A 15,798-nucleotide genomic window follows, 5' to 3' on the forward strand; every position below is an offset into this window, starting at 1 on the left:
AATCAAACAAAATTGAAAACTATAAAAGTTATGGTTTGTCTGAGCAATAATGATTTTATAGAGAGTAATTTAAATTTAATTTCATACTTTTTTGAGGGGTGGTGGATAAAATATGGATGATGACATGCTAAGAGAAAATGTGTCATGTGGGTCACACTAGTGGAAATTCAGGATTTTGTTAAATATTGCCTTGTAGAATTAAGAACTTAAAATTTGTATACTATTAAAATATGAATTATTAACTAAAATTTTATGTTATTCTAATTGGTATAACATAAAACAAAAAGTAGTTTATTAACATTTTGAAAGTAAGACACTAAAACCTTGTGTCATGCACAGTGGAAGATCATGATCCCATATTTTCTGATGATCATCCACATAAATGGCTAATTAGTTTAATAGTATATAGTTTTTCTCTACACTATGCTCTCAGAAAATGGATGGTCTGTTGTCCTGGTGTCTCTGATTGCAAGGATCTGACACATATTCGCAAAGAAAGCTGATTTACAACGTTTCGACCCTCGTCTGGATGAAGTTCCTCTATATATTGGGTATATCTTCACGAAATTTGGCAGTCTTTCAATTAACATTACAAGTCTTTCACATATAAAAAATCATATTTCTTAGTGAAGTACTTTTAATAAAATAAAGTTTTGTCCATGAATATATTGAGTATTTGTTTTGAATAGTCCGTGTGCAAAGTAATTTTCATTGGAAAAATGATGCATTTTTATGTACAATGATTTAAGATTAAAAAAGTAATGTAGTACTAAATAGTTTTACCTGAAGTTGTCTATCAGATAAAGTGAAGGTAGTTTGAAAATGTCTTTAAAAACCAAATAAGGTATAAATAGGAAGATTAGTCTCATATTTAGTAACTTCTAAGTGCTATAAATTTATATAACTGAACGTAATCAATGAACAAATTCCACTAATTACCCCGCTTTGTTGTAAAAAATAGTTTTAGGCCTATTGTATTTTTAAACCCTATATCCTTTATTTGATTCATGAGGGTTACTCTGTAAAGGAGAGTATATTACTATTCCAACCACACTATGTCCATCATATACTAACAGTATGTTTTAACCAATACTAGAGCTCCTTGTGGTAGCTGGGATACAACAAAAATTGTATAAATTCAAAAATACAATAACAGCTATTTTTACAATAAGCGAGTTTGTAATACAGGTTAGTTTGTAATATAAAATTATTATACCTGGATAGCAGTAAAGGAGCATTAACCCTCTCTCCATCGGCATTTTTTTCTGTGCATGTCATGAGGTTTGAGTGAGTTGCATTCAAAATTTATGTAGACTTTTTTTTTTATGCTATATTTATTACTATCCCATAAAGGGATAAGGTAATATTAAAAAAATGTATAGAATTTCCCCTAGGGTGAGAATTGGGACATTTGCTATCTTGGCATCCCCTCTTTTCTAATTTAATTACCACCCTCTTAAAAAGTATGGAATTTAACATAAATTATTCATTATAATGTTATCATTGCTCAGACAAAGCATAATTGTTATAGCCTTCAATCATATTTGGTTACAGAGCTATCAAATAAAAAATCAGACCCCACTTGCCATACCCAATTCTCACATCCTCTCTCTCAGAAATTGGTAGTAGTTCTCTCTGATGTTCATTGCTATAGTAATTGTAACCAATAGAAAGCCTGGGTCTTTCATTTTTCAAATGATGTATCATATTACATTTTCTGTAAGGAGAATTGTCAATTTTGCTTTCAGTTCAAATTTGATTTCCATGAGAAACACATTGACTAGCTTAGATGAATTTCTAATCACTCTTGTCGCATAGTTAGAAGGCCAGAAAATTTTTATTAGTTATGGAACATTGTCTACTTTTTGCATGTTATTATTCTGTGTTTTTTGGTGCATCATTTAATTAAATAAAAAATGATTTAGTACAGTGCACTTGAGATTACTTGAGGCTTAATAAAGATATCTTGTTAATGTTTGGTTCTTTATTTAAAATTATGGTGTTTTTACTTTTTAATTGATATACTATTGTTGTATTGAGTTGCGGTGTTTGTAAACATTAGGTTGTTTTTATTATGTTCACCAAATAAATTAAAATTGTCATCAAATTAAATAAGTTTACTTTTTAGTCAGTATGGTAGACAATTGCAAAATATTATCATTCATATGAAGGGTAATTGGAAAATTATTTAAAGAAATGAAATCATTATAAAAGAAAATAGGAAAAATTAATACTCTTTGCAGTCACATTGCTTGTTTTCATAAGTCTAATGTTTTCTTGAAATTTGGGTCTTCAAGAAAATAAATTCATGTAACTATCAAATATACATATTAGAATACAAATAAAATTTATCGGTTACTAGAACCGACTGCTCCTGAAACTATTATAAACTGTCTGTCTTTATAAATAAGTTATAAAGTGGTCTTAAAAAATTCATTTGTATTCAGAGAAACACATTTGCTGAACCCAAACAAAGTACTTCTTCTCAACTATGGCCTTTTGCTACCAAAAATAAACAATGGATTGTAAGTTTTATGTAGTGGAGAGTCTTCTCTTTCTGTTGATTATAAACATGTCCATCAGCTGTGTAAAGTTGATTAGCAAAGAAATTTCAAAAGTCATAGAGTGAGGAGAATGGATTCTCTGGTGGGTTGACAAATGTGTTGATACCTCAGCAAATTAAGAATGTAGGGATTTTAGATTTTTGCTTCTAATTATGTATAGTTTGTGTTTCTAATTGAAGAGAAACTGTAGAAGCATATTATCAAGGTTATGCATATTTGAAATTAGGAAATTGGAACTCGGACTTGTGACATAATACAAAAAAAGAGTGAATTTTTCAAACATTTATTTTAAAATTAACAAATTAAAACATAGATAATATAAAACTTTGATTTGCAAAATGCATTTTTATGCTCAGTTTATTGTTGTACATTAATAATAAAATTGTTTAATTACATTTTGAAAGTAACAGCGTAACAAATTAGGAAATGCACACTTTTACCTGGAAAGACTGTGTTTTTAAACTGTGCTTGCACATTTTCCTTTCCTAATTTTATTTCAGTTCAAACAATTTTTAGTATTAATTTTGCATATCTGCTAAAGTTGTATGTTGTTTTTTGTTATAACTCACGTAAAATTTTAATGTTACATTTTCTAGTAAAATTTTTTAGTTTTAATTCTTTACAAAGCAAAGAATTGTTTCAAGCAGGGGCACTCTCATAACTTAGTGTTACAAGTTCATGAACTTGGATTGTTTTATTTTGGTGCATTTATATGTTTCTGTGCTACTTATGAAATTATTAGTGTTGAGCACCAGCACCCACTTTGAATTGAAAGGTAACATGAGTTTCATTTAATTGTTGAAAATTGTATTGAACATTTTTTTCTGTATGCTACATAGTTAAGTGTGTTTGAAGTTTACACAAAATATTAATTTTGCATCTAAATATATAAGAATGTTCGCTTTAATTTGTTTATCCTAGTTTAAAATGCAGAATATAGTACGTAAAAAGAAGGAACTCAGTCATGAATCTGGGTCTGAAACAAGTTTCACTAAATAGTGGTAACAGTAGATACTGATTTCATGCCATAAAGTATACACAATTCAATTCTACTTCTATGTTAAAGATAGAAATTACATGTAGAAATGAATGAATTATTAGTCTTCAACATAAGATATTTTTTCTTGTATGTTTTATTGATAGAAGGTACTGAAATTTAGTTATTTCTAAAATAATGGTAGTCCTGGATTATAATCATGTAGAAGTATAGAATATACAGAGAGGAACATGTCTTATTATAGATATTTCTAAAGTAAAAGTTCTAAGAGTTATATATTACGTTATTATTTACAGCAGTTTTTAAACAGATGCAATTAAATTGTATTTTCTTTAAATGTGGAACTGTTGCTATAATTTTATTTTTATTTTTTTCAGACCTACAGAAAATAGGCCTAGACCTTCTGGACCTAGATCTAGGTCTCCTTTGAGAAGAAAACATCCTGATGCTTCTAGATCTAGGCCAAGTCCAAAAAGAAGACGTTCATTCAGTCCTCCTTATTCTGGCTCAGCTGGTAAACTTTCAGGACCTCCTTTGGACAGGTATAGTTGAAATAGAGCCACTCCATCTACATGTATCAAGAAATTATTTTACTCATGAAATAATTTCATCACTGGCTTTTAAGATGATTTTTTCTCCATCTGAATTGGTTTTCAGATGCTTTGTTTTCCTTTTTGTGAATAACATGTAATCTGCTGCTTTCTACTTTCTTACAGCTGAAGATGAAAGTAAGCTTGAGCACATGCTGTGTAGTAATTGATGATCCAAAATCAAAGCAGAAAACTGAGTTTCATTAATGTTTTATATTTTAAAACATACAGCTTAAGCATTTCAAATATAGCATGTGAGAGGTGAAAGTGCTGCCTCAGTTTTGAAAGAATTTTTGGTAAAGTCTTGTCACATACATCTTTCTACATTTACACTAAAAATTGGATGTATGACTTTCCCTACTGTTTTATATCTCTGGAAATTCCATGCATACAAATTATGATTATTCAATATTCTTGAATCGTTTTCTACAACAGTTGAAACAAAGTAAATGATCTGACAGTACTTCTAAGGAGTAAAAGAACTAAAAAAAACAACAAAAAAGTAGGAATAGTCATTTTACTTGACAAAAGAAGAATTGAGTGTAACTACTAGGAAAATGCTACAGTAATCAAAATATAATACTTTAAAGAAATTGTGATCTCATTATTTGAGCATAAGATAAGTTTGTGTAAATGTGAATAATAAGGCAGCCTCACTGTCACTGAGAAATTCAAAGTTGAAGTTATTCCAAACATCATTCAAGGAGATGGAAAGTGTGGAATAGGGGAGAATAACACAAGTGTATCTGCTGTTATGCTTTTTTATGTGTAACTCTCTAGTTTACAGTTTGTCATAGCAGTAAGTTCTCTTTAAGCATTAAGTTTGTGTCAATCTGTTTTTTGACTATTGGAAAAATGTTTGTCTGAAAACAAAGTACAGACATTCCACATCAATCAGAATTTCCACACAAGCATGTGATTTGAAATACACTCTGAAGAAACAAATGAGCGAATGAGAAAGCATTGGAATGCATTATATTTCATAAGCTTACTGATGTGTGAAGTATAGCTAATATACTGATTAGAATCCAAGATGACTTATTCATGCACTGTGATTTAATGTGAAAAAAGAGGGTGACAATGATTTTACAGAACATAAAAAAACGTTTTCCAAAAATGCATTAAATATGTAAGAAATAACAGTGGGAAAAATTACAAGAACATTAATAAAGTGAGTAAATAAAGCATGAATTTTAGACTTTGCAGCTAAAATGCAAACTAGATTTATTGATATGAAACAACGAATTAATAGATGAAAAAAAAACTACCTTAGCAAAGGACTTTTGGGGGAACAAGATCAGGCAAGAAACTGCAGTAAAGAATTGTCTACTAAAACAGGAATGGTGTTCTGATACAAAACGATATTAACCAAAATCATCCTAGAAACATAAGGATCCTAAGAAATTGGGTAAAAAATTAAACTTCAGAAAGAGTAGAAGTGGATAAAAATTACTATCACTTACCTGATGGAAATGAGCTGTGATTGAACACCAATCAGTTGAAAGAAAAAATGATTAACAATGACCTTTTTGCATAAGAATTTTAAAGAGAGAAGAGGGAATATAAATGAAGAAAGTTATTATAATAACTTCAAAATGATGAATGTATGTAATAATGGTTCAAGGTCAGGCTTTGAATTTACAGGAAGAATATAGGTGATCAGGATCATGCAAGAGACTTTTCAAAAGATGAAAACATTTACCAAATCATGAATGAGACTTTAAAAGAAAGTAGATGTTATGCGAAGTCAAAGTTTCTCTGAAATGAGCATAAGTTGTTTAAGGTTACCATTGTGTTAGAAAACATAGGAACATTTAACAAGAGATTCTTAATCATCATTTTTTGTTTAACGCAGCATTACTGTGCTGATGTCATCCAAAGACCTCGGGAACATTATAATAATTCTAAAACTACTATATTCTTGCATACCTTTTAATCTAGCAAGAATGATTTTAGTGCACTAAGTCACTTTTGAAGACCACTGCATGAACTACAAAACCTTCCACTAATTCTATAGCAATTGGAATTGATTCATGACAAGCTGTTTAGGGAGTGGTATAATAGACACTATGGATATGAAGCATCACTGATGCATATTAATTAGGGAGATCAAGTAATTAGAAGTTCTAACTATGTTTCGATTGAACAATGTTTTGGAAGTAAACCATTTAAGTGAAAAAAAAAATTATAGTCTTATACCTATATATTCAAAAAGCTTACTTAGAAAGTAAACTACAACCCAAAATCCATGCAATGTAATTTTGCAAGTGCAAAATAGTCAGCTACTTTAGCATAATCACTGTCAATTTCTCTATGGACAGTTAGCAACACCAACCCCGACAGATGTTCTTTGACAGTTGTATTTCTTAGCCATGTTTTCAATCACCTTAACATTGAAAATGTCCTCTCTGGGGTTCTTGTGAATATTGGCAATGTAACACAAACAAAAAGCGACCATTAGGGAAGAAATCAGCACTGTATATTTGTGTTGATATAAATGATGTAGGCTTGTTTCTTTGTTCAACAGTCTGCTGTTTCTTCAGCCACAACTTCCTGTTTAAATGTTTCAGGCTCTACCAGCAGTTTGCCAGTGCTCCAATGAATATCAGCCTCTGAAAACTTGTGTTTGTTCAATCTCAAGAGTATTAGTATACTCAGATTTAGGCCTTCAACTTCATCAAGAAGTGATAAGGGAAAATGAATATAAATGATGTTAAGAAGTATTTCCCTACTGCAGAATGTTGCTGGCCATCATTTTGTTGTTGGTCAAATCTTGGCAACAGTACCTGTTCTGTTAAATCCAGTTCTTTGTCAAAATGCTCAATCTTGGTGAAGAAAACCTTGAAAGATATTTTGGTACTTTGCTTAAGATCTTCATATGTGCTCAAAACAATATTAACATGATTGCAAGCCTGCTTTGCAGGACCATGCACAAGGGCAGAGTGAGGCCAAACAACTCTCTTTGAAAGGAACAGACTGACAATAAATTGATTTTTCTACATTTACATGTCTAATTGACATGTTTTTGCTACAGCTTAAGTATTGATATTGTCTTGTTGCAGGTCCTCCAAAGTGGTCAGAATGGGCTCATAAATCTCAATGAGGCAGTTGACAGCATTGTGTTACTTCACTCAATAGATTCTGCAAAGAATAATTAGCTTGCTCTTTCTTGAATCTGGTCTAGACTATCATATTTTCCTTTTCAATACCTGAGTACAGGATGGAGAGGATTCAAAGAAGGTACAGATAAGAGACATAGTTCCAAAACAATGTCTCATTACTAGTATGGAACAAGCTGAAGTGACTGCAAATTTCAAAGTATTAACCCTGAAGGGAATATATACAGCTTTAGGGAATTGGTTTTGCATTACTGTTTGGTCTCCTCTGAACTCACCACTCATAGAAGCTGTTCCATCATAAGCTTGACCCACCATCTTGTTCATTTGTAGTCCCAGATCTTCTAAGGCCATTAATACTGATGAAGCAAGACCTTTTCCAGTAAAGACCAAGATAGGAATGAATCCTAAAAAGTCTTCATGCTAAATTCCTTCCAAGATTTATTGAATATAAATATATAATTACTTGATATTTGTTATATCTGATGTTTAACTAGCAAGAAGAGAGAAACAACCATTTCTTTCACAAATGGAGATCAGTTCATTTTGTAGAACATGGAAGTATAAACTGCATTAGCAGAGCTGTTTTTATTGTGTTTCTTCAAGTTCTCATCTCCACATGTTGCTTTCATTTGTAAGATAGCTTTGAATTTTCCATCATTGAAAACAGGATCTTTGCAGTAAGGCATAAGAGGACCAAAGACATTGGTGTCTTGTAGTTCCAGTTGTTGTCTGTCACGAAAACACAATAGTCTCTGGCAATTTTCTGTGGCTTTCATTTTCCTGGTGTGTTCTAAATGATTTAAGATATTGTCCTTTATGAACATCTAAAACAAAAACTTGATTTTCTTGAGATGAAACTCTGCTTGACTGTGGGAAGTAAATACTTCATTTGCATCCTTCCATGCTGCAAAGGGTTTTAGGATAAATGAACCATGTCTTTGGTATTCACCTTTCTCAGTAGAGTTGCCAAGTACCAAGGAGCATTTGCAGGACACACCTTTCAGATATGAGCCACAAAAAGTGGTCTTATCAGCTTCTTTGAAAGTGTAGATTTTACATGCCTGAAATGGGAAAGTGCAAGATGAATCCATAATTCAAGATGTCTACAATAGCTTCAGCTTTGTTGCAACCTCTATTCAGTAGCCTGGTTGACAAATTGCTCAATGTTGGACTTGAAATGTCTCAGAGTGTTTGAACCAATAAGAGTTGATTGGTTGGAGAAGTTCAGAAGTCATTTGGGAGGATTAGGGTTAAATTGATTCAGTCAAAAATCATGTTACACCTTTATCCAGAAATTACTTTCATGAAATTTCTTTAAAAATTATTTGAAAAACGTTTATATTGCATCTGACATCCAAACCAAGAACATTATTTTTGCTGCACACAATTTACGCTACAATGAATACATAAGATAAATAATATAGTATTTTAAGCTTCCCTTAATTTGTATATAGGCAACTAATAGTTTCTCACATTTGTATTCACCTTTCTGAGAAGCCAAAGTTGCTGTAAGCTAAACTGTCAGCCTGCTAGACTTCCAGTTATTGAAAAAACAGTTGTTCAAAACCAGTGTCAAAGTTTCTCTGAGAAGACACAGACAAACAAGAAAATTATTTTGAATTACAAATCAGAAATTCTGAGCTATAGCTTCAGATAGACTAACCAACTTTATCATAATTTTAATATTTACATTGAGCGTGTAAATAAAAGGTTTTATAGTGCACTAATATACCTTAGCACTGAAAAGTATCTAAAGAAAAGAAAAAGCACCTTATTGCTTCAATTTTGCTAGATTCTTCAGCTTCATTTCCAATTTTATTTGAGAAAACTTTTGTCACTTTTGCCATGACTCTGACTCATTATAATTTGTATGAAGACTAAACTGTCCATCTGTTAAGACTGAGCATCTGGGTCAGTGGATCAAGCTCACATTATAACATCCAGTATCTGATCCACAAATGCTAAGTTGGAAAAGGGAAATGTTCAGAGGACAGGAGCTTATACTTGCATGTTAGTTTCTGTTGGCAGTATATAGGTTCATTTACCAAGCTCATTAACCCACTCCCTCAGAGATTGAAGTCTGATTCTTTCAGCAGATACCTGCTTGATTGCAAAGTTATGTTACATATTCCAGTGGATAAATTGTTAGTTATCTTGGTTTGTAGACTATATTTTACCTATCAGTTTGAATGAAATGTGTGCTCATCTTGGGAATACCAAGAAAATAAAGTTGAGGAAGAGATAAACCAAAAATATGTGCAAATACTTTTCTTTTTAGCCTGAGTTTTATTTAGTTTCATCTGTACTTTACATTGATGGTATTGACACATCTGAAGAAGAAAAACAAATACTGTATTAACCAAAATATCACCCCTCTTCAAGGTTTTTATTATCTTTTAAGAGTAGGTGGGTGGTACTACCAAAGTAGTAAGGTAATCCTGTTGGTATGAGATAGTGCTTGGACTGAAGGACTGTCATCATACTTAAAGTAATAATTCCCCAAGGGGCCACAGGAGTATGCTCCACTGGAAAAATGTGAAAATCAAGATTTTAAGAAACTATCCTGTATTATCTGGCCTCTTTTTTTTCAAACAACATTATGAGCAGAAACTGCTGCACGAGAAAGGTAAAAAATGCTTGAATTTAAATTATATTTGCATATTTTAGGTTTATTTGCACTGGGAGTGTTTTGAACAAATTAGTGTCTTGTACTTTATCAGTCTTTGTGTGAAGACTTCAAATGAAGTTACAGTTGCTGTCTGTGAAAGTGGGACTGAGATTTGCATTTTGACTTAGAACCTGTTCCTGTCTACAAGTTCAAGAGCAGCTGTTTCAAGACTGAATTGGTTGAGCTTTTAGTTAGGTTTTATTCCAAAATAATATTGTATGAAAAGGCAACAGAAAGAGTATTTTCATGATAACTTTATTGTCCATTGATAACATATGATAAAATTCTAAACACAGTGTCAGTGCTCTCTCTCAGTCTTAACAGGGCCCAAGTCAGACTGATATTCACATTTATACTGAGGTCTCATATCTGTGACAACAAGTTTTAGTGCAGTAGTTGTATGAGACACCTCTGCAATTCGTTGAACAAGATGCATGGTGCTTCATGTTTCTGGAGTATAGCATGACTTACCATGTCCACCTAAGGTTTTGACTTTTGCATCTTGTGCTAGTAGGCCACCCACCACTACATCTTGGCAGCTTCATTTGTTTCTTAAGATAAATCACTGCTTAACAGCCTGCTTCAAACTGCACTAGCTTCTTCTGTGTGTGAAGACTGACCGTTTATGGAAATGTGAAGCAAGAATTTGAGTTTTTTTAGAATACTTTCACATCTTTCTGGCAAGGCATTAGAGATAGACACAGATAGACAAATTTCAGCTAGCCTTACAACCTCAGGACAGAAAAGAGTATATGAACTATACAAAACTATAAAGGGTTAGAGGCACCACTTAATTTGTGTCTCAGAGCCATTCTTGATCTTCATTTCAGTAAGAATACTGTATTTCTATTAAAGGATTTTGTATTTAAATCTTCAACATTCAACTTTCAGTTTATTAGCCTGTTGTTCTTGAGCCTCTGACTCATTACAGTGGACTGATAGCATTTGAACATGGAAGCTTGGATTACCTCTCTCTGGGATTGTTTGAGGATTGAATTTGTGAAAAGTAGAAATTACAGGTACATAGTCCTTAATCTGTCATCAATATTTACAATAATGGCAACAACAACATTTATCAAGCAAATTCTCCAAGATTTTGCTCACAGACTCTGACCAAGAAATTTCATTTATACCAAGTCTGCCACCAGACTGCATATTTTACTTGAGGTAAAGTGAAGACTTCAGCAAGGGTGTCTTTGAAGTGCTGAATTGTAGGATCAGTAGAGAGAAAGATCATGATGAGAATGGGAAAATTTTTTGTAGAATATACACTGATCCAACAAACTTCATATTAATCTTTTGAACTAGTCCATAGGCAAGGGTATCTGTTTGTTCCATCCTCAGAGCTTGAAGTAAGGGAACATTGTCTTCAAATATCTTATGGTTGGCATTGTAAATGGACAATCATCGACTGGCTTTTTCTAGTTTTGATCTTCTGGTTTTCATCTGATAATTGAAGACCCTTCATTTGATGCTGGACTTCCAAGTAATTTGCTGTTCACTCCAAAGAACATCTACAACTATTTCAGTAGCCTCTCCACATATGAAGTGAAGTTCATAAAAGCACTTGCTTTAGCAAATACAATGAAAGGACAGCATTTTCTTGTTCTTTCACTTAAGCTTGGCAGCAAGAACTACCAGTCATTAATGTTGCACCATCTGTAACCAAACTTATGGCCATTCCACATTATTTCAGTTCAGTGCTGGAAACTTTGTGCAGTGTTTTTGAATTAGCTGAATCAGATTCTGACGGGGCATTTTTTGGAAATCAGCTAAAATTCCATAACTGGAAGAAAGTTTCATTATATCCTCCTGTTAAGAGTCAAAATGTTTCTTTTTTTTTTAATCAATGATAATTTATTTCATTTTGGGTCAGGGTTGCGATACTGAACAAGGTGCTTTGTTTAATTGATTTAATTCTCTTGTCTGCTAATACACATGCGTGTGTAGCAAATGTAGTGGTTTAGTTATACTTTCTTTGTTTCTCACTCACCCTAAAGCATTGGAAATGGCTTTAAGTGATTTAAAAACAACTTTGTTAAGGCAAAGAGAGCCTCAGCAAAACTGCCGTTAAAATTATGCTGATAACCGAGTTCCTCCAGAATAAAAATATATCAAACCAGAGTAGCTTGGTAGATGAGCAGTACTTACTGAAGTAACCAGGTGATTTACTCAGCACTTAATGAAAACTGCCTCTTTAGAGGACACTTACCTTAAACACCTACATAAGTCGAAGAAGGGAATCTGTAAACAAAATGTAATGATTGCTCTGAGGAACAGACCTGCAGGTCTATTGATGGTTAACTTAAAAGAGAAAGCACTATAAGAGATGTGGAAACAGATAAGGTTCTTGCCAGATAACTGGTAAAGATTTCTGTGTGACATTTTCCTCATTCGAAAGAAGGATTTGTAAGCTTGCATCTATGAAGCATGCTGTAACATATTATAACCAGTGTGACTTTTATATATGTGTTCTCCCTTTTCATCAAATATATTTGAGTACCAATATGTATCATAAGCCCTTAAATAAAACCAGTTATTTAAATTTTATATTGCATCAACCCAAGATCATGAAACATATTGCATTTTACTGATTATACTGTGATTTTAATTGGAAGATTATTTTATAGCATGATCAGAAACATACTATGGGCTTTATGGCATGAGCTTGGTCAGAAACTTGTGGTTTTCTACAAAACTAAAACAACCTTTATGCAAAGTTGCTTTCCATTGAAGATTCTGTACTTGAAACAAATAAATCTTCAAATTTTACACTACAAGTTGTTTTCCATACAGAGTCAATCGACAGAGTAAGAATAATTGAATATGGTTGAACGAGAGTGTGAAATCAGCAATCAGTGTATCTACAATTTTGTAATGCACATCAGTTGGAAATTGGAGATACATACCAGTGTATGTCTGCAAACTACTAAGAGTAGAACTGTCACTAAATATTTCTTACAAAAACAGTCACCAAAATAACAGTGACCACAGTGAAAGGTCAGAAATCTGGATAATTCTCCTTATGAACTGTGATATAAGGCATAAGGAAGTCTTGCTTATTTGGAGCTTGTAGCAAGAACCAGCCTTTGTGAATCATTATTTACCTATTGAAGATATTTTTAATTTGAAGTTCGGCAATTTTTTCAATGTTTTGTTTATATCACTACCATGTGGCCAGTCTTTTCAGATTTTTTATATATACATACTTTTTATGATACTTAGATGAGGGTCCTTAACTATTTGTGTTGTTATTTGTAATTTGTTTTACATAGAAGTAAATATGCACTTAATGGAATTAAATATCTATAATTATTTTATTTTTACTGACCAACTATGCAATTTAACATTTTTCAAAAACCTGGAATTAGCTTTTTGTCTTCAGGAAGATACTACATCATCACATGTAGAAATGAAGTGGGTTTTTTCTATTAGGATGGCTGATTACTGTGTTCTGATCTGTGAAGCAGGCTTGATATATTCTTTTGGAGGTTAAACGTTTGAAGAAACAATGAGTCAAAAGTACATGTGTCACATATGAGTGAAAAATGTTTATTTAGGGTTAAAGATTTATTTTCTTCAGAATTCAAAAACAAATCAAAAAGAAGCAGGATAGGTTTTGGAAGTCAGAGAAAACTCTGGTAACAGAAAGTGGAACTAGTGGAAAAAGCAACTGCTCACAATGAAGAATACAACTTTTAAGAAGATGCAAGGAGATTGTGATATAGGAAAGTGCTAGAATATGATAAGAATCAAGATCATGGAAAAAATAATAATTCAGGAATGCATAAACCAACTTTAAGAAACAAGTTATGTTTTAATGAATATGTATAGTTCAGAAACCCCAGGAAATTTGCTTATACACAGGACTAGTTTCAGTCCAGAGACTTTGAATTGCATGACCAAATTGTCCCAAAGGAAGTAAAATAACAGCAAATGGAAGACAAATTTTTCTTTATCAAATAAATATTTTTGAAAAAAAAAATGGCTCTAAATTAGCTCAAACTCATGAGCATAAAGGAAGATATTTGAGACTGCAGAGGTAAAATTTATGAATAATGCAAGTCAAAGTGTTATTCTTTAGGATAGAGACTAAGAAATATGTGATATTGTGGAGTTCTGATGTTTCCTGTACAGCTAAAAAAATTGATTTGCTGCAACTGGAACTGCTATATGTTTTGTGCTTTAAACTCATGCTTTTAGAAATACCGTGGTAAAATGAATTATGATGTAAAGACCCCTGACTTGCATGGTTATTTGTTTAATATTGTTTATCATACGTGTATTTTTACCAGCACTAGTAATATGGTATTAAAATCACAACTGGAACACTAGTCTCATTACTGACAGGTTTAATTGGGTTTTTGTAATAATCATCTGACTTCTAAAATGTTGTACAGACTTATAAATGGAAATAAGCCATAAGTCTCAGGGCTCAATTTTTAAGGAAATTTCCAGGTTGTCCAGAAGGCTGTATTGATTGTGTGAAAAAAAGTACATAGACCCTCATAAAAGATTCAGTATTGATATAAAATACCCAAAAAAGAACCAATTACAAGAATTTTGGTGTTTTTATATCTTATTTTTATTTTCAAAAGTAAAATTGAGCTTTAGAGGGTGCTACGCAAGTGAGATGTTGTTGGAAAGTTAAGCTGTTATGGAATTTTGAAAATTATTTAATATTAATATTATCATTTGTAGTAATTTGTGTTAAATAATAAACGAATAACTAGATTTAGTAAGATTGGTAAATATAAATAAGAGGGTGAGTTTTAAATTAGTTTAGTGGTGTAAATTGTACTACAACATTAAGTAAGGCATAGGACATGTAATAGTACTTTATGCTTAGCTATAATTCAACTTACTGGTAAGTCATAAAATAGGTTAAGTACATTGTTTTATTAAATAAAATCCAAAGATTAGTTTATTGTCTTTATGTGTTTTAAGGATTAACTTGGTTACTTGAACTTAGATCCATTAGTTTAAATTAAGGTTAGTTACAGGTAGGCTATAAATCAGACCAAATACATTGTATTATTAGCATTACATATTCATCAAAGTAAAGACTAGTTATTGTCATTTTAATTTCTAAGTTCTATGTAATTAAAGATAAACTTAATTACTTTAGTGTGAAGATAAAGTAGTGATAGAAAACTGATATAATTGGGTTTTAAATGTTAGGCTTAACACTAACAATGTTAATGATAGGCTACTGGTATTTATTTCCAGGCTATAAATACAGTGGTTAAGACTTGGGTAGGAGTTAAGCATTCACAGTTTAAGTGTTATAGGTTCAAGGAGTGAGTTTTATTTGGGAACTCTGGACTGGTATGTACTTTTAAGGAAGCTAGTAGTGAAGATGTGCAATTTGTATGTAGAGTTTGTAGTTTGGAGGAGAAGTTGGAGGCTATTCTAATTAAAGTAGAAGCAATAGATAGAGAAGTGTAGACTATGAGAAATGGCAGCAGGATTTCAAGAGGACCTTAAGATATTACATGTAAGGGATACATCAGCTAACAATGATTTTCAGAAAGTTAGAAAGAGTACTATTAGGGCTAAAAGTAGTGGATTTAATTGTAATGAGCCTATTCTATTGAGCAACAGATTTCAGCCCTTGGCTTGTGCAGATAAGGAACTATTGGAGGGAAGGAAAACAAAAGGGATAGAGAAGGATATGGATGATAAATTTAAGGAGGTTATAGTTATAGGTGGACAAGGCATGTGGATAGGATAGTCTGTGGGGTAAATAGAAAGAAAATAATTAGATTATGCTACCTAGGGGTGTAGGTGGAGGATATAACTGACAGAGCAGGAAATATAATAAAGGGGGCTAGCAGAGATGCAGTTTTTGTGGTGCATG

The 15,798-nt window shown here is 32.1% G+C and overlaps 1 protein-coding gene across 3 annotated transcripts in view; it reads left to right on the plus strand.

The window, feature by feature from the left end:
• Positions 1 to 15,798, plus strand: part of LOC106459981 (zinc finger CCCH domain-containing protein 13-like) — a 69,931-nt gene that overhangs the window by 16,964 nt on the left and 37,169 nt on the right. For all 3 annotated transcript variants that reach the window (XR_002610687.1, XM_013919659.2, XM_013919668.2), the window contains exon 3: positions 3,939 to 4,103. Coding sequence is in view for 2 of the 3 variants with exons in the window: in XM_013919659.2 (XP_013775113.1) it covers positions 3,939 to 4,103 (165 nt within the window). In the remaining variant the exon portion in view is untranslated. The remainder of the gene's footprint in view (positions 1 to 3,938; positions 4,104 to 15,798) is intronic.

Source organism: Limulus polyphemus, unplaced genomic scaffold, assembly GCF_000517525.1.
Source record: "Limulus polyphemus unplaced genomic scaffold, Limulus_polyphemus-2.1.2 Scaffold31, whole genome shotgun sequence".
In the NCBI taxonomy this organism is placed as follows: Eukaryota; Metazoa; Arthropoda; class Merostomata; order Xiphosura; family Limulidae; genus Limulus; species Limulus polyphemus.